Source organism: Falco biarmicus, chromosome 3, assembly GCF_023638135.1.
Source record: "Falco biarmicus isolate bFalBia1 chromosome 3, bFalBia1.pri, whole genome shotgun sequence".
In the NCBI taxonomy this organism is placed as follows: Eukaryota; Metazoa; Chordata; class Aves; order Falconiformes; family Falconidae; genus Falco; species Falco biarmicus.
This window is the reverse complement of record NC_079290.1, coordinates 71,132,752-71,152,749: the sequence shown is the minus strand read 5'-3', so window position 1 is coordinate 71,152,749 and position 19,998 is coordinate 71,132,752. Positions and strand designations below refer to the sequence as shown.

At 46.9% G+C, this 19,998-nt stretch overlaps 1 protein-coding gene across 2 annotated transcripts in view; it reads right to left on the bottom strand.

Annotated features, from left to right (window-relative positions):
- Nucleotides 1–18,786, bottom strand: part of NR4A3 (nuclear receptor subfamily 4 group A member 3) — a 29,062-nt gene extending 10,276 nt beyond the window's left edge. The window contains exons 1-7 of one of the 2 annotated variants that reach the window (XM_056332832.1): nt 18,297–18,786; nt 15,597–15,752; nt 12,077–12,963; nt 9,716–9,845; nt 8,577–8,749; nt 3,122–3,321; nt 1,739–1,917 (exon numbers count right to left, since the gene is read on the bottom strand). In XM_056332832.1, coding sequence (XP_056188807.1) covers nt 1,739–1,917; nt 3,122–3,321; nt 8,577–8,749; nt 9,716–9,845; nt 12,077–12,961 — 1,567 coding nt within the window. In that variant the 5' untranslated portion in view covers nt 12,962–12,963; nt 15,597–15,752; nt 18,297–18,786. Of the gene's footprint in view, nt 1–1,738; nt 1,918–3,121; nt 3,322–8,576; nt 8,750–9,715; nt 9,846–12,076; nt 14,074–15,596; nt 15,753–18,296 lie in introns of those variants that run through there. The other variant, XM_056332834.1, reaches the window with a different exon arrangement.
- Nucleotides 18,787–19,998: the final 1,212 nt, after the last annotated feature.

Below are 19,998 nucleotides of genomic sequence, written 5' to 3'. Positions count from 1 at the left end.
ACCTGCAACCTCTCAGTCCCCAGGAAGATAAATCAAGAACAAGCTATCTGTGTCTATCTAAAAAAGACACATCTAATATATAGTAAATAAACGAAATTAATGATATGTGCTATGTATGTGTGAGCTTATGTGCCTGTATGTAAACATATATGGAGAGAGACAGCATCTGTCCTTGGTTTATAGATATCTAAATGCATAGGCATACAGATATGTATTATATAGGTACATAGGTATGTATATACATACATACATATATATGTATTTATAATATATATATGTAAGTATGCTTGAACACATGTCAGTGGATGTTTATATTATATACAGGAGTAAAAAAATAAGGTTGGTATCTTCTTTCTCATTTTAACATATCACTCCTTTTGAAAATTTTTCATACAGAACAAAACAACTCCAATGAGTTATTCTGGACTTAAGCATTTTATCAAAGAAACTAGAACCTGGACCTTAAAGTACCCTTTACACCTGCAGAAGAAACGAACAGAAATTACTCAAACACCTGAAAATACTCTTCTTAAGAAACAAAGAGTTACACACATACACTAACCCTTCACCAAAATGCAGGGAGGAAGCGTAACATGCAAATTCTAATGCCAAAGTCTTGGCTCTAAAAATGCCAGCAGGAATTGGCCAATTTTATTTTTCACATTTGCCACTGAACGTTTTATCTCAGTGCTTCCCTAGCATCATCTCATCCTAGGTAAAATGAAGACTGCAGCTGATATTGTTGAGGCCACTGCCTGCAAACTGGTGCATACCTGAAATGCAGAAGGAAATCAATATCCATCCCAGTGGAACTTACAGCATCCCTGGTAAGGTCCAGCTCAAGGCACACTGAAGCCCTGTCTCACACTAACGACACAGCTGCACTACCAGCTTTTCTGAAATTAGTGTGAGGTTCTCTGTAGAAATGACTGCTGCTCTGACTTCTGCTGTATGGTTGTCAGACTCCCTTGCTCCCTTCCTGCTTCCATCAGCCGTGCCTCTTCAATTGCAAGAAGACCAAGGCATGCAGTGTGTACTTCAAGAGGTTTTGTTGTTTCAGGAATGAGAAAATTAGACTTCATAAGGTTATGCTTCCCCATTTTGTACTTGCTGGCCGGATTTGGCAGATTCCAACATTAGTTCCTGCCGTTCACCCCAGCAGCCAGAAGGGGTGATACAGTCACATGCACACCCAAAAGCTTTTATACAAATGCAGAAGAGGATTTTTTTCTTACTGACCTCTCCAATTTTCTCTCTCAAAAAAGCAGTAAATGAAATACCCGCAGTAGCTTGGCTACCAGAAACAGCCTGCCTGCCCTTGTGAAGCACTTTCTGGTCTAGCTATCTTGCTGAGAGATGAGCTGTATAACTTCTAGCTCTCAAGCTACCTCGATATTAGTATTGCTACACAGAAGACCTAGCTCTGGTCATTTCATTAGGCTTTTCAGGGAATTCAGCAAGTATTTTGAACATTTTTGTAGGCGCTACACAATTTGCTTGGAAGCAGTTTGCTTTCTAGAGGCTAGTCCAGGAAAACAATGAAACGGTGAAGAAACAGATTTCATTTTAATAGGGGTATCTAACAGCCTAATGTCAGTCCACAATTTCAGCATGGTCATTCCAATGCATAAAATTCATACTCTTTACCCTGAATATAGCTAAGTTACCTGAAATTGCTTGAATCTACATTAAAGCAAAGCACTAGTCTGAAGGTTTCTATTAACAAAGGAGCACTTACCTGTAATCATAGTTAGAGCTGATAAACTTGCTAAGGCTGGGATATCAAGGTTAAGGCTCTTTAAGTTTAAGGAAAAGTCTTTAATAGAGTCGAGCCACTCCCCAAATCCACGAAGGCACTGAAGTCTATGAAGCACGAGTCCATTGCAGAATACAAACTTATCCTCAGCAGTATCAGACCTCAAATAAAAATAATTCAAAAAATTATAAATGCATCTTCTACTTTATAGCAAAATGCATAACCAATATTGAAGTGTCTGTCATTTAAAATCCAAAGCATATTATCCTGAGACATATGTGGGCATTCACGTTTGACAATATGCTTCTCCCTTGGGGCCAAAGTACAACAAACAAGCTTCTATGATTGCTTACTTGGTAGAGTTATAAGCCTGAGGTTAGCTGTAGCATGTGGTGTAGACTGTCTAATTAGTTAAGATTTTGGTCCTGCCCAAAGGCATAAACAGAGAAGACATTTTACATTAAATACTGTATGCTTGAACCAAAGAAATATTAAGTGAGCGCATTTTGAAATACAAAACTAGTAAAAGCTGGAGAAAGAAGAGATTCTGCAACTCTGCATTTTCTTCGTCTCATCTGCATTTTTCAGATTGTAAAAATTCATAAGGAAAAAACAATGGAAAATACGTGCAATAATGCACCACAATATACATAATGTCATAAACTCTTTTATATGAAAACCTGTGTGCAAGAGAGAGATTACAGCCAAACTCTCCTCTCCTTCCCCTCCCCACTGCCAAAATCCCTGTTAAAAAACGCATGCAAAGGTCATTTTCATCCTAAAGAAACAAGGGCAAAATTCAAATCACCGGTCTGGGATTTTCCCAATGCCTGGAAGTGGTTCTGGTAAAGTGTATTAACTAGTGCTAGACTGACAAACGACTTCTCACTCCATTAAATGACTTAGTATTAATAAGAAAAACGATATGAACAAGATCTTAAATCTGCTTCATCCCTTTCAAAAACAGATGGCAATGATGTGCATGCACAAAAGAAGGAGGAAAAGGAAAAAACTTTCATACTGAAGATGCTCTTCTATAGTTTATGCTGATGAGTACAAAGCAAGCTTGCTCAAATAGTACCTGAGGATCAATTTCGATTACTATGGAAGAAGAGGATGCGGTATATCAAATAAAAAGAAACACATTAGCGAGACCTATGCTCTCCTTTTAAGTCACTTTCTTGGTTTTCCTGGAGCATAAAACAAATTAAACACCATATCCTTTGGATACAGACATTGCTGATGTTTTGTGGGTTTTTTGGCACAATTGACACTGTTCAAAGATAGCACCACATTTATTCCTTAAAAATATTTTGATGGATGATTTTTCACATCAGCTCAAGAGGAAATGAAATAAATAGTTACCTGATGGAGAGTCTTAGTACAAACAGCTCCAAAAAAGCTGATTCTATGAGTAATGTCTGATCTTCTTTTGGGAGGTCAGTAAATCCTGGGATTTTTTCTGCCCAGCCTCTAGTTATGTCAATGGAGGCAGTCAGAAGATTATAGAACTGTTGTACATGTTCTGCATCTGTGCCTGCAGCGGCCTGATCAGTGGAACAGTACTAAAATGAAAGCCACAGAAAGCAAGGTTATATGCATTTAAGGGCATTCTGTGAAACATACGGTGTTACTTGCCCAACAACATTTCCTTCTGTGGCAAAGCTGGTATTATTATCATAGTAAGTAGGTCTACATCTATCTACCCATTCGACTACCTGCAGGCATTTTGCTATTCAGATGTATATTGCAAAAATATTTCCACGTATATAGAAATTGTTTATCACATTACAAGTACCTATATGCTATTAGTAAACAGAAACAGGAACCTGGTGGGTAGCATAATTTCCATCATACTAGAGGAGGAATACTATTTAACTTACTACAATTAAACACTTTTCCCATTGATGAATTTGTCTCAGTATGTCCAAAACACAATTTCTTCCAAAACCTCTCAAACCGCATTTTATCTGACAGTGATAGAGCCATGTAAGATAAATCACGTTTTATCTGACACATGCAGCATTGCTTCATTTGAATACAGAATTGGTTCAAAGTAAAACAGCTGCCCCATATCACCTCTTATCCTTCAAAGAGAAGCATTTAGGGTCCAGGAGAACCTATTATCCTGCTTATGCGGCCATAACTCTTCCAGACAACCATTCGACAGGCTCAGCTTTCCCATGACCCTCTGAAAGCTCCCTCCCCGCTATCTCCTACTTCCTCACCAGTGGATCCTTGTCACTCCCGTGACATTGCTCTCTCTCTCTCTTGGCAGAAAATACAACAGGAGCTTTCGTGGCTTAGTCCGATTCTACACTTGGAAAGTGCTGCTGCGTTTCTGAGCAGGAACTGAATAATTTGGCATTTATTGTAACATCCTCATCATCAGACATCTGGTGGGTTATTTCTGGGAGAGATTTCATATGCACCCTCTCTCTGGGACTCAGCCCAGGCAAGGTTGGGATGGTCCCCATGGCTGAAAGAAGTGTGCACACCCTTTGGGAACAACTTTCTACACGCAGTTAGGGTTTGAGCCCATCAGCCTAAAGGGCTTCCTAGCAACTCCCCAAGCCAGAGTGGAAGCAGAAAGACCCACATCTCTTTCCCAATCAGTAACAGTGGACTGGCAGCCTGGGAGGACCTAATTACAGGTGTGCCACTTGGGCTGCAGATACCACCCAAGCTCCTAACTGCAACCCAAAAGTCACCTGAACGCAGGAAAGAGAGGGAGGCGGCAAGCAGAACTTCTCGAGTAGGTGTCCTGTACTCTGCCTGTCCTAGTTGGAGCTGGTTGCTGGTGGTAGGTAAGGGACGACGGACACAGTGTCAGAGTCGCTGACTTCCTGGAGAACCACAGCAATCCTGGAGACCTCTGGCCATATCTGGGGTACTGGTGCTACCCTGAATAACTCTGGGTTCTGCCTACCCAACACTAGCTGCACGAGTTTCTCATGGTAAACTCCAGCTCACATGCCTGGTCAGCTAGTGAAACACATGCGATCCCTCTTATAAAGTTTATGTGGAGACAAATTCTGCCCCAGCTACTCTGAAGGATCCTGTGACAGTGAAGCACACAGAGGCCAAAATACAGAAAGGATGGGGAGCAGCAGTATGCTGCACCATTTACGTGCTCAGTCCCCCATCTGCGTGGAGCACTTGAGGATGTTCAACCAGTATGAATTAACTACTCCTGGCACTGGACTGCAGCAAGATGCACTGGGGTGATTAGTGGGTGGCAAATTATCATACGGTTTTTCAGAGGCCTTGTATATTCTGAACCCTCTTAAAATGAAGCTGCAGAGCAAGCCATGACAGTGTGCATCTTGGCTCTGGGAGATGTGCTTTGCTGCACAGGGCTCACTATAACTCCTTTCTACATGGTGAAACCAAACAGGCTGCTGGGAACTCCTGCCTCACCATAGGTACTGTTAAGGCAAAACACATTCTTGATCCTTTAGGCAGTGAAGAGGAAGGAAGAGAAAAGGAAAAGAAAAAAGATACTACCCTAAGTTCATTCTAAATATAACTCATCACAAGTCAGCATAATTATGCCAGGTATTAGTTTGTTCCAAGTATTTATAAAACATTCCTTTGGCAAAAGTAAGGCAAAGTTTTAACATTTTCTAATGAAGCTGAATGCTGCATTATGTCACGTAACTGTCAATGCTACAGTACGGCCCATGTGGGGCACTTAATTAAATGCATTTAAAAAATATATAACCTGTATTTGTTGTTATAGCTTATCCCATAAGAGCAATTTTAGAGGAAAGGTAAAAAAATTTATGCAATTGTGTAATTTTTAGCTGCTGCAATGTCACTGCTTACTACAAAGAATAGCTAAAATAAAGTATTATTTACTTGTAACAGACTTACAAGTATATAAGTAACCATAATCATTACATATGGTTCTGTTTCATGCACCAAAATCTGTGGCTTTTTTCTGTGGCTATTTCTTTGAGAAAAGGTGATATTTGACCTAACTTCCAACCGAGACAGCTGGTAAGTCTGCCCTTGGTCAGGAGGCCACAGTATGGAAAGGCTCTGATCTGCACTTCTTAACCTGCCCTGTACAAACTGGAGTCACACCAGGAGAAAACCAGAAGAAAAAGCTCTGCCTTTCCTCCCTCACTCAGAGCTCCCTTGGAAATTACATTAAACCCAACTGTTACTCAAGGAGGGGGCTGCACGTGTAGGAAGCAACATTAACTTGTATGGTATATCTAAAGAGATTCAGAACGGCTGATGCTGGGAAGCCTGATAGCACAACATAACTCTACCCCTTGCCTGCTTTCATCAGATCTCCATCAGCTGTTACAGCTGCAAAAGCCTGACAGTAACTCCTCTGCGCAGACAAGGAGCTACGCTTGTTTTTCCAAAAGCCCCAATATTTGCTTTAATTTGTGGCTGGGGAAGGGGGGTGGGGGGGTGGTAGGGGGAATATTATTACCTAAATGCTGCACTCTCCTTCCAAAAAGGCAACATTTCTATTTAAGTTGGTGGCTATTCTGCATGAGTAAGGACAGCGAGATTTAGTGTCTGTTTCTCATCTTGCTTACTTAGGAGTGGAATTGTACCAGTAAAACAGGTGTGAGACCAGACTGCGGCCCTTGGCCTTTAAGGAGTTCACAAACCAAATTCTCTTCCTAGTAATTGCTTTTTGAAACCAAGTACCTAAATATACCATTGCTGTGGACTGGTAAGTTAAAACCAGTGCTGAAGTGAAAAGTAGCCATGTTCTGAACAGAACTGGTTCCAACCTTGTTTTGGTTGAAAATTCATAGCTTATGTAATTTATTTTTGGGGTTGGGTTTTGGCCTTTTTTTGTGTGTATAGGGTTTTTTAGCGCGAAGGGGTACCCATTCCTCTCTGAAACTCTTATCAGTATTTTTAAGACAGTCAAGACATTACAGCTTGTAAACATGAAGACCATTCTAAATATTGAGGTCTTGCCTGCAGAAGTGTTAGGACGGACTGCAAAGCCAGATTTCCCTACCTATCCATTTGTGGTGCTCAGCAGGGTCACAGCCTAACCGAACATGCCATAAATTAGTCTTTACGGGTGCAGGTTTATTCTTCAAAGGGTTTTTTTTAGCATTGCAGTGTGTTTACAGCATATTTGATTTAGGTAATCTCAGTTTTTACATTGTTTGTTTCTGATCTCCCTTAACTTTTCAAAGTAAGTATGCTTTATGAAAAACATAAGAACTTATTCATTTCTTCTAGCATATTTTTGTCTTTTCAGTACTGCTGAGCATAACAGACTATTACATATTTTATTCTAAAGAAAAACTTAGATATTAATATGTCCTAAAAGACAATCACACTTAATCTTTCAGCTACCAAGACTAAATTAATTTACTGTCAATCATATGCTTCCTGTAACATCCAACAGAACTGTTCAACAGTTAGATCTATGGACTGTTTTCATTAAAGAAGAAATAATTACTGCAGGACAAAGAAAAAAGTCACATAAAAATACACAGCTTTCATTCAGTTTTTTTGTAAATACAGAAGAACTTTATATCTATAAATAAATAAGTACACAAGGTTAGATACCACTTTCATGGCCTGGGCTATTATATGCCTGCAATTCTGTGGAACCCAGCAGATTTCTGTCAAAGAGCACAGCTCATCACACACCTCGGTATTTGCAGAATGACCCCCTGAGACATTCTGGGTAACTTAACATACGTGTAAATATGGCTAATGCATTCTCCCCCTAAAAGGCTGTCAGATACTGAACAGCTAGAATCTTAATAATAATTGGGAAAATTATATGATTGTAAACTTACAGATTAGCTTGAAGAAAAGATGCTACAGTATGCTTAAAATAGCTAAATGACATGTAAGTATAGTTTAAAATAGAATAATGTAATTTTTATATAATTAAAATGAAATATGTTTTAGTATTAAATATTACTTAGCAACAAGTGATAAATGGTCAATGTAGATGTTCTCTGAGTACAGCTGTAGTTTTTTACAGTCTCTGATTTAATCATATTTCATTAAGGGGAAGGAATTTGATCTTGTTTTTCCTCAGCTGTATTTTTTTCTTTTCCTATATCAACCTGCCTAAAAATGTATTTAACAAGCCACCCCAATGCTGTATTTTAATAACTATAGAACAGGGTTTTAAGCTTTCAAAATATTCCATGAATATTTAAATGGTGAATATGATAGATTAGAGAACAAGCTGGTAAAGCTTTGCTGAGATAATTTTTTAGAATTTTAATTTTTAAAGGTTTGTTTTACAAATGTGAATTTTACTGAAGAAATAGTCATACCGGAGTATTCAAAGCCAGACCCTGGTCCCATTTAAATAATGGCAAAATTCCTACTGATGTCAATAGAAATGGCCTTATCCATCCAGTTATTATTAGGATGAATATTAGGGAAGTGCTATTAGATTTTAGCCTTCAGAACCTGGAAATTAAGATACTGGATGTAGGAGCACGGCTCCTGAATCTGGTAGATTAATTGATTGTATTGTAACTTCTAGTGTTTTGGCACAGCCTTTTGCAGGAAGAATGCTCTACTTATCCATGCATTTTTGCTGTCACTCACCCATGGAATATACAGCAGTTAACACTGTGATTGAGATCCTCATGATGAATAGTTACTAACAGTAATTTCTACTGCACCTTCTTGCTCCTCATCATCCACCTACCATGAAAAGACATGGCTGGCTGGACAAATTTCTACCCTCATCCAAATTTCACATTTAATTCAATTTTAGCAGAACAACTGGTAAGTAGAGATGCATTTTGCAAATCATTTCTATGTGGAAAACAAACAGGCAAAAAAAAGTGAGACATACTCTTGAATAGTCAAGTTCCCTGGGTGTGGAGTCGGTTAAAGCTCGTACGAGGGCGTTCATCATGCTGATGGGAGGAGAAGGCGGGGAGGGCTGAGAGGGTTCTTGTTGTAAGGGGCTCTTTGGTTTGGAAGGCAGCCGACCTCTTCTCCCTTTCAGGCTGTCGGTACGGACGACTAGGTAAAAAATAAGAAGGGAATCAGTTGTGAAGAAACCAGCAAATGACAGTTCAGAATGAACACCTGCTTTTCTTGCGGTGGCCAGACCAGGAAAAATAAGAGCATCTCCATTTTCAGCACATGCTCCCGATGCCTTTGATTGCAAAGGAACACAAACGATACCAAAATTGCATCAGACCTATGATCATAAGCAGCAATGTAGCTGCTTACTTAAAGCCCAGCTGTGTTCCCAGTGTTCATGCTTTGTTTCCAGCACATCTGTGTGCCTGTGGATGTGTGCCCACGCACACACACACACACACTCGCTAATTCACTCTACTGCTGAAAGAAAACTGAAGGTGAAACACATATTATAATGTTCCTACTAATGGTGCACCTTTTAAATGGCAGAGTCATATATGCAAAGTAATTCCAGCTTTCTTGAAGCCTTTGAAAAAATATGGTCATGCTATATAGGTTATATTGTACATGTTACTATTTGCAATGGGACTGCTCACAGAGTATTACTCACATACTTAAATATTTGCAGAATTGGGACTAATGAGTTGATCCGGTTTCCATTTAAATTAATTGCATATTTACAATCAGCTTATGGGAATGAGGCAAGATCCTATGTCAAAATGCACACAAGCCAGTGCAGCCCCCAGTAACCTAACAAGGGAAGCCAACAGCATTATCGAACAATGTTCAAAGTTAATAAAGGAGACATTTTGTCCAGTGTCAAATTATCCTCTTGTGACCTTGCTGTTCTTGAACTCTGGGGTCTAAAGTCTAAATATGATAATATGGGTGAAAAAAAGAAGATCAATACATTATTACATAAATACACATATTTGGGGGTAAGTTATGAATCCCATCAGTGTAAAATTAATTGTAAAGGCATCCATGTCCACACACATATACACACAGATTCATTAAACATCGTATTTCAGTGTCTAGGACGATAATATCAATAGTCCTTACCTTCTTTAACCATGCCGACGCTGAGACACTTCTGAAACCGGCAGTACTGGCATCTGTTACGACGTCTCTTGTCCACTGGACAGTTTTTGTTTGCCAGACAAACATATTTTGCATTTTTCTGAACTGTTCTCTGTGAAAATGCAACACAAAAATAGTAAACTGATTGTTTCTTGAACAACTCAGAACCTGACAAAATGTGTTTTAATTACAACATGAAAAGCGACAGTGCAATTCATATAATTAGATAAAATTAATTTCCTAACACACTAGCCTGCAGGAAAAACAATTTTATTAGTGTTAGCTGCTGACAATGAAAATCATCTAGGATTGTTCTGAAGCAAGTCTCTAGAGACAGGCAACTTTGAATGATAAAATCATATCTGAAATTACCAGGTCATCACATCTACCTTTGGGGATTAGATTATCTCCGCTCTTAATACCCCTATGGGAACAATTTTCTACTTGGTTCATTCCCTTGATTATTGCTGACCTTATTAAAATAAAATCAAAATGATCTCCAATGTACTTCTCTTGCTATCACTATTGTTAGTCAAATACCACAATAACTGGTTTGGTTAGCCATTAAAATCATCAGGGAGAAAAATAAAAATACCCAGAAACCCCTACAAAATACATGTAGTGAAATATTTCTGGGAAAGCTAACCTGACCTGGGGAAAAAACCCACAGAATTATACTGTAGTCACATACATTTAACTAACCTTAAATTGATCTTAAAACCATACAATAAATTTAAAATTTGTAAAAACCTGGTAAGCCTTGAGAGAATGTAACAAATATTGATGCAAAAATGTATTATGTGTTTCCATACTCAAAATCAAAGATACATCAATAAAAAACTTAGCACCAAAACAAGGCATTAATAGGAAAGACATCAGAGCAGGCACAAATGTATCAATTCAACATTCAGTATTAAATCTTTCACTGCAATTAAATTAATGGATAAATATTATTTTGTAATTTGTGTTCCTTTTCAAATAACAGCCTCAATGTACTAAATTTAAAAGACACAGCAAATATTGTTCATTGCACTTTGGAGCTGAAAACTGTTTAATGTTGCAGAATAAGATCTAGGTACTACTCCAAATCAAGGATATGGTACTGATTTCCACAGGTGCAGGATCGGGCCCATAAGAGCTGGATCGGGCCCATAAGAGCTGCTATTTCCAGGTCATTTGTGTTCCTTTTTCTAGTTATATTTAAATAACAAATGAGTTACATAGGAGATGGGTATTTTACCATGTTGTCGAAGGATTATTATTAAGTAACATTAGCAGCTCTGTCTACAATTAAAAAAAAAATCTTGTAAGCCCTCCCTCCAACTATTTTTGGACTATTTTTATTCCCATCTTTTACCAGAACAGGGGCATGACTGCTGTCTTTGCAGGAAGGAACATAACAAATCAACCCCAAACACATCAAATCTTAAACATGCTGCCCAGAACCATCACACCGAAAGTATATCCCAAGTTCTTCACTGAAAACAAGCTATTTCTGAAAATAATACTGCAATCTGAAATCATTTTTCTGCAAGGAAATTACAAAGCACCCATATCTAAGAGCAAAAGAGAGTATTCCGTTCTTAAAAATGTAAGCACAAAGTTTCCACTGAGAAACTGCCATGCGTGAGTTATTTGTGTTGCTATTCAGCTGCAAAGCCTTCTCCGTTACCGATCAGGCACCGGGACCCTGTGCAGTGCTTAGTCACTGCTCTGCAAGCAGCTTCCCACTGGTGAGGACTCACTGGGCTCCCCAACTGAAGTGTAATGATGAGGCAGCCACCAAGTAAAACCAGAAGCGCTTGGGTGTCCCGTGTATGAAATCAGTTTCTTCCTGGTGCCGACCCCCCAGCCCTCCTCACCCCAACCGCCCCAGCACGGCAAACGGCACTGCTGCCATCCACTGAAATACTGACTTTTATGATATCAGGGTTCCTTTTCTCACTCCAAAATGAGTTTTAACAGGAACAAGGGACTGAGTAAAACCCAGGCTGCACGTATTCCAGGTGAGCTTCACTATAGAATAAATGCAGTTTATAGCTCAGAGAGGGGTGACCTGTGCTCCGCTGGGGGATGCTGGCAGACCGGAGATGTGGTTTGCCCAGCTCACTGCCACAGCCCTTCCTCAGCAGAGACTGGCTCATCTTCTTACCCTACGGAGGGCTCGCTTTGGCCTTCTTCAAAAACCCTGGGCAGGTGTCCATCCCGCCCTGCTGGGGGCCCTGAGCCTGGACACACAACACCCCGAGCTCCCCAGGCGAGGAGCAGGGGCGTGCTGGGGCAGGCGGGGAGGGAGGGGGGGCTGGGGGAAGCAGGGAGGGGAGCAAACAGCAGAGCTCTCACCTTAAAAAAGCCCTTGCAGCCCTCACACGTCCGTACCCCGTAGTGCTGGCAGGCGGCATTATCCCCACAGACGGCGCAGGTGCCTTCCCCGGATGAGGAGCTCCTGCTGGGTGGAGATGGGAGGCCGCTGCTGCCGCCACCACTGCTCTCACCCATCAGGCTGGAGGTGGCTGCGTTGAGGCCGAGCGGTGAGAAGGCTAAGGTGGCTGGCCTTTTGGCCAGGTGAAGCCCGTAGGAATGGCCCTCCATGGGCGCCTGGCTGGCGGCGGGTCTGTCGGAGCCCAGGGGCAGGCTCAGGGAGGCAGGGTCATAGCACATGTGTGTGGCCGTGGCCGGCGTGTGGGGGGGCGAGTGCTTGAAGTGGAAGAGGGGGAAGCGCGGAGGCACGGTCTTCATGGGCGCGGCGTCCATCAGGTGGCTGGGCGGCAGGCAGGTCTGCGTGGGCTGCAGCGGGGGCTCATCCCACAGGCTCTGGTGAGAGGGGAAGCCGGGCGTGGTGGGCGTGGAGGGCGGGGATTGCTTGAAGTACATGGAAGTGCTGGGCATCCCCTCATCCGTGGAGGGTGGCAGTGAGGGCTGGTATGGGGAGAGCCGCGTGTCTTCCATCTTTATGAGGGGCCTCTGGCCAGAGGAGGCAGATTGCATTTGGTAGAGGCAGGAAGGCTTGAGCTCATAGCTGCCAGAGTAACCCTCCATAAAGGTGCTGAAGCTGGGAAGGGAGGTGGTGGCAGTGGCGGTGATTTCGGTACTGCTCAGGTCCATGGTCAGCTTGGCATAGTCAGGGTTCATGATCTCTGAGCTGTACTCCGAGCCATACGCATAGGTCTGAGCTGCATAATTTGAACCGGGCGGTGAAGGGCTATACTGCGCTTGCACACAGGGCATATCTGCAAGGGCAAAGGGCAACGTTAGCAACAAGTCCAGCACACTGAGGCTGCGGCCCAGGCCCTTGTGAACGTCTTTCCTAGAAGCTTTCCCACACGTCACGGAGCTAGACACCCGACTCCCACTCTGGCCTGGACAGGCGACAGATAAATCAGCCTCAAGTCTTTGCCTTTCAACAAGAAATAGGCATGGGGCATCGACTAAGCATTAGGTATTAGGGAGCCAGCTCTCAGCTAGTTGCGGGAACAACGTGAATTTATACCAGCGTCAGTGAGAGAAGACTCCATCTCAAGCTGCCCTGCATCTGCTGCTTAATATACATAGGTGTCAATGAGAATTAGATAAGCAGAATGAAAACAGTTTGTGGCTCTAAATCTATCTCAGTATGCACGCAACTGTGCCGTAAAATTTTCACGAAGGGTAAACAAGATTATCAAATGCATAGTATTAAAAATTATATTTATTTTAAAAGAAACAGCATCTGCAGTGCATGCCACAGGAATGGCTCAAATCACAGTGTTTGCTGCTTAGGACTTGCAAACATCAATTTTGCTTACTCAGCTCTGGGCCTTTGAAGCATATTTCTGGTCAGCTAATAATTTAAGGTTGCTGCCTAACTAGTAGTTTCAAAGCTTATCTGTGGTACAACATTCTCCTAAAAAAGTGGGTGGTACAACATACCCTTAAAATTGCAAAAATGTAAGAGAAAAAGTATGTGGTATTTCTGTTTCTGTTTTCATGGGAAAGCAAGGTTGAGGCTGCTAATACAATAGTTTTTATCCATTAGTCATAAAAGTTAATGTGGTTCACCAATAGCTGGGATGGTTGAAGCAACACAGTGTCTGGCTATAAAGATTTGATTTTGGTTTTCTTTTACATTTCCTACTAGTCTGCTCTTTCCTTTGCTGCTCTCAGGAAATAATGGACCCAGTTCTGCAATCCATCTGAGGTTTGCCTGACTAAACACTGGGAGACTCTAGCCCAATATTTGCAACCCAAACTAAAAGTGCATGGTGTGTTTTGGTTCCACAGCAGAGGAATAAAACACATCAATTAGTATACATTCTGTTGTGAAGAGAAAAGTAAATATGGAGAAAACGTATATCAAAATTAAGTGCAGTTCATCTCTTCTTAATTGTGGTAATTTGTATTCCAAAAGCACTTGAGAAACAATTCATACTGAAAAAAAAAAAAAAAGCTGCCTTGAAAATAATGAGGTTTTCCTCGGTATTTTAAGAACTCCCTACACTTACTATTTTAAAATATTCACTTGAGCCTGGCATGCAGGAGTCCAAATAATTTGTATTAAATCAACTTTTAATTCTTTCCTGCCTGCTTTTCAGATAAACATGTTTGAACTAAGCATGATATTTCAATTATTGTCCTGTCACAAACCATTCATATCTTTCTTCTTCTCCAGAAAACATTAAAAACTGAGAAAAAAATAGTGCTGAAATTAAGACCTTCCTGCTTGTAAATCCAAACGCTTAAAGTAAAAAGCAGGACAACCCTTTCACAAGCCTTGCCTCCCAATGTTATTTATGTATTTTTCTACCGTTCTCTTTTTTTTCCCTAGCAGTTTCTGCCCATGCCATTCCACGCACACACATTTAATGGAAAGTCCTATTATTATCATTTGTTAAAGGACTGCCTGTTAAAACATAGTGATTAGTGCTTAATCAGGTAAAAAGAGAAAGACATTCCTTCCACACACCTCCACTGAGAACTGACTGAGGAATACAATGGAGCGAGCGGACAGATAATGTCACAAGTGGATGTGTTGATACACAGCCCTGTGAAGGAAAAAGGCTTTTTTGCTAGCCTAGAAAATGAGCAGGAGTTCAGGGAAACAGATCATTATGTTTTTTTCTGTGCTCTTCTGAGCATAACAGGGTTATGTCACTGAATTCTGTGCAAAGTGGAGTAAGAAAACAGAAGTCTAAAATAAGTTCGACCTCAGGACAGAAAAAATATCCCTAACCTAAAGGTCTGGTCTCTCCTGGTTCTGCAGGACTCCTCCTACCTTGCCCTTTGCCAGCACACTTGACTAATTCTAACCCCTACTTTTCCACTTAGAGAACCAGTATTAATTACCCAGCAAAGTAAATAACCTGGCATTTTTTCTTCTTTATCCAACAATATATAAAAAAAAAAGCCAACAAAAAAAACCCCCAAAGAACACCAAATACCCACAGGAGGCGCATTGAAGAGCAACCTGTCATCAATGCCCAAATGATGGTAGGGACATTCGGAGCTCGTTATTCTGCTACCTTTGCGAGAGCTCGACGTGCGGGATGCCCAGTTCCACGCCAGGGAAGCTGGGCTCCTCGCAGGGACGCCAACATCCCACCCATTTTCCCCTTCACTCCGGCACATCTCGGGCTGGGGGCTTGCCACCGCCATGTGCCCTGACGCGGCATCGCTAAGAGCGCTGCCCAGATCCATTTGGGATCCAAACGTCCCTCGGCCCCCGTACGGGACGCCGGGGACCGATGATGCCGAACGGATTTGGGAAGGGTAGGGGCCGCGGCAGGATCTCCCGCACACACACACACACCCCTTCCTCCTCCTCCTCCTCCTCCTCCTCCCTGCCGGGAGGCGCCGGCCCGCCCGGCCCCGCGGAGCGGCAGCTTACCTGGCGGGTATCTTGCGCGCTGAATGGTGGGGCTGGAGGTGCGGGCGGCGGCGGCGGCGGCGGCGGCGGGCGGCGGGGTGGGTGCCGGCTGGGACCTCTCTGCGGAGGCGGGTCTGGGGCCTGGCCTCGGCTGAGGGCGCTCTTCCGACCCGGGCTCTGTCCGCCAGCGGCGGGGGGAGAAGGCAGGGTCAGGGGGCGGCGGTGCCCGGCGGGGCAGAGGGCGGCCCCCCCGCCTCTCCCCGGCGGGACGCGGGGGCACCTTCCCCCGTGCTCGCACGGCAAAGCGCTCGCCTCGCCCCGCGGCGGGGCAGGGGCGGCCGGGCGGGGAGCGCGGTTTTGCCGGCTCCCGCCCCCGCATCGCACAAAAGGCAGAAAGCAGAGGGCTGGGACAGCGGAGCTGCCGGTTAGTTCCCCGAGCAAGGAGCCTAGGGAAGGCAAGAGGAGAGCCTCGGGCGGGGTGACTCCAAGGAGCGGAGCAAAGCATCCCCGCGCGTCCGCTTCCCCGCGGGAACTTTCTTTTCCCGGGGAGGAGGGACGGGCGGGAAGCAGGCTGGAAGTTTCTACGCGCGGGTACCTGCCGAGCTCGAGGGGTACCCTGCCAGCCCGGTAACCGGCGGCGTCTCCGGGCCCCGCGGGACGCCCCGCGGTCACCACCGTGGGCGCGGGGGAGGGAGTGCGGCCCCGCCGCGTACCCCCGGCTCGGAGGAGCCGCCCGGCTCTGCCAGCACGGCCCGGGGGCTCCGCGGCAGCGCGGGGGATGCGCGGCGGCGCCGGCCCCTGCCCACGGGAGCCGCTCCCCGGCGACTCCTTCTCCCGTTCCTCGTCCTTTTTTCCATTGCCTTCCCCGCTCCCCTCTCCTTTGATCCCCCCACTCCCCCACCCCTCGCCAGCTCCCGGGATGTTAAGTGATTGTCAGCTCATCCCTTTCTCTTCCCGAGGGTTTTGTTCCCTGCCGAGCTCCGGCGAGGCGGCTTCCCGCTCGGCGCGGAGCGCCCTGGGGCTCCTCCACCCCCCGGGCCGCCGGTTACCTAGAGACACTCGCTGCGCTTTAACCATGCAACACCCCTCGGACTGCAGCCGCCCGAGCCAGGAGCGCAGCGCCGTAAGGGCTGTAAATTAGGAGGAAATAACTACCCTTGTCAAAGCTCTTTTCTTCCTCCGTGCACTTTACATTCAGCCCCGAGTGACACCCCTCCCCACCCTGTAATACGAGGAGGAAACCGTGAAATACTCCATTGTGATTGTGACTTCTTCAGGCGAGTTTCGAAACCTTCATTTACCCGGGAGGGACCGCGGAGGGGGAAGCTCCATTGAATTAAAAAGTTTTGAGCTCGATTTCCACCGCCGGTTAGCTCGCGATTTGTTTTTTGGGGGGGAGGAATCGCCCCGAGCCGCACGGTCACTCCAGCAAACATCCACGAGCTCGCGTGAGATTTCACCTCCGAAGGAACCGTCTGGTCTGGTTTAGTCCATTGTTTTTTTACCGGGGCTTGACTCCAGCACACAACGGTCTCCACGGAGGAGAGAAAAATAGGGCGAAGAATGTAATCGATTGAAGCGGCTTGGATAAAAGTTAGCGATTCATTCCCAAACTTTTTTTTTATTTTCTGGAGAAAAAAAAATCCGATCCCAACACGCCACCACCACCCCCAGAAAACAGCGTTTTCCGCCCTTTCCCTGGGAAATACCCTCGCACGTAATCCATCGTCTCCAAAAATTGCAAGTTAAATAACAGCGTTATTAACTAGCCGCGCGAAGGTGAGCCGCATCTCCGCCCGGGACAGAGTATCGCGATAATGCCGTCCCCATAACTGTCCCCCGACACAGTATCACAAGCCAACTCTTTCTCGCCTCTTTCCAAGACTGAAACTTATTTCGCAGCTCGGGGGGGGGGAGAAGGCAGCGGCGCGGCGGGGCAGGGAGCGGGGCAGCCCTGGCTCCCCGCACGGGGCCACCCGTGCCGGGGCACCGCGGCCCCTCGTTACGGCTTCTGACCTCCGAAGGGAAAAGTGCACATTTCCGAGGAGCAGATGCCGGGCAGACGTGCCGAGCAAAGATCCCGTCTCATTTCAATACAGTATGTCACATTCCAGCAATTACCTCTTGGGCGAGCTCTTTCGGGCTGCCGAGGGGGGCTGCTCTCTCCCGGGGTGAGATTAGATCAACCTGCCCCGCCGCCCCTATTAGACAGCTCGAACTTCTGCAAGCAAAACCACCTATTTCCCAAGCGCGGTTAAAGGAAGGAGACAAATTACTGCCATTCATCACCGGCGCTGTAAACTCCCCGCCGCCGCCGGCAGCATCATTTCCATGACAACAACTAGCAGAAATACCTTAGTACCACCGGCTCCGGCTCCCGCTCCTCTCACCCACAGCCCTCCCGTTTGCGAGGGACGGCGGTGCCCCGGGCACGGCGGGGGTTGCGGAGACGCCCGGGAGGCTCGGAAGCCGAGCGGCAAATGAGCATCCACGGAGCGGGGGGGGGGGGGGGGGGGGGGGGGGGGGGGGCGGGGGGGGAGGGGGGGGCGGAGGAGAGGGAAAAGTTTCAGCGAGAGCCCGGCACGGCAGCGCGTCGGCTGAGCCGCATCGCCCGCCGACGGCATCTCCCGAGCATCTACCCCGGCAGCGCAACTTTCCCGGAGTGGGGACACGTCGCGTTGTCCCTCTCCCTCAGCTGCTCCCGTTCATTCGTATACGTACTCGGTTGCTGTGAAGGTTCCGTCTTTACATCTAGTTTGTAGGTGCCCGCTTCCTTAAAGGCGCATGTAGGCGCTGTCCAGCGGCACGACCCGAGACACAAAACCCCGGAGACTCCCGGCGGCTGCAGGTCCGGAGGGTGCGTTATCCCGAGGCATGGAAAAGGATTGCAAAAGCCTGAGGAGCCAGCAGCCCGTCCCCGGGCGGAGGGAGGGAAGGAGCAGGCGGGCGGGCGAGGGATGCCGAGCCGCCGCCGCCGCGATGTGCCTTTGTGTGTGTGCGGCGGGAGCCGGGCCGGGACCTGCGCCCGTGTCCCCGGTGCGAGTGCCCCGGGGTGCGCGTGTGCCTGCGCGGAGAGAGGGGACGGAGGCGCCTCTCTGCGCTGCTCTCCCGCTCCCTCTCTCTGAACGTCATTTATGTGAGAGGAGCCCTAGCGGCCTCTCCATAGAGCGGCTGGAATGCGAAACGTCAATAGTGACGCCATGGGAGCCTGACGCTACTGACCCCCCCCCCCCCCCGCCCCAGTGTGTGCGCCGCGCTCCCGCCGCACCGTGCCGCGCAGAGCCGTGCAGAGCCGCGCAGAGCCGCGCAGAGCCGCGCAGCGCGGATGAGGCGGGCGCTCAGCGCGGCCGGCAGCGGGACAGGGCGGCCGGCCGCCCGCCACAGCCGGGCGAGTCGCTCCCGAGACAGATTAAAATTACTATTACTGTAATTATTACTGCTATTATTATTACTAACAACAGCAGCGGTCGTGTTGTGCTGTTTTGCAAACGCAGCAGCGCTCTCCTGGAGTGGCTGGAGGGGGAAAGAGCTCTTGGTTAATCAGTGGCACTTTCAGGATGAATTATTAAACGTTTCTTTTTTTCTTTTTACTTTTTTCTTTTTCCCTTTTTTCTTTTAATCTTTTTTCTCTTTCTCCTACCTCCTTTTTTTTTTTTTTTTCTTTTCCCTTCCCTCCCCCTCTCTTTTTATATTCTTATGAAACTTTCCAGCACGCACGGGCGAAGAGCAGGTTGCGGGCGATGCCGCTGGGAGCGGGCGCTCGGGCGAGCGGCCCCGGGGAAGTCCGTGCTACCGCCTGCGTGTGTCTGTGTTCGTCTGGGGCACCGGGCCTGGGCGCTGGGTGCCCCGCCGCCAGCGGCCGCTCCGCCGCCGCGCCCGCTGCTGTATTTAGTTCTGCCGCCGGCAGCGGCAGCCGGGCCGTTTGCGAGTGTCATTGCGGCCGTTATGGCCGTTGCTTGCTGTGCTTGTGCTTCATACGGTCGGGCTCTGCGACACGCGTTCTGCCGACGGGCGCCGGGGCGCTGCGGGGCCGGGGGCGAGCGAGGCGCCCCGCTTGGCGCACGCCCGCCGCCTCGAGGAGGAGGGACCGGCGGCGGCGACACTTTCGCTTTGGCCGCTCGGGACTCGTCGCTTCTCGCTCCACCGGCCTCTCACCGGCACCGCCGCAGACCGCCCTGCTGCCCGGGGCGGCGGGGAGGGGAGGCCGGGGCCAGCGCGGCCCTCGGAGACTCGACTCGGCGGACACGTACGGGCCCGGGATCCCCTTCCCGAGGCGGCTGGGCCTCCCTCCCGTGCCGGCGCCGCTGCCAGGCCCCCGCTGCGCTCCCCCCCCCCCCCCCCCCCCGGGGGAACCCGCCGGCCGCCGGGCTCCCCGCGCGGCGACACTTCCCGTCCGGACGCAGCCAGCCCCCGGCGGGGCCAA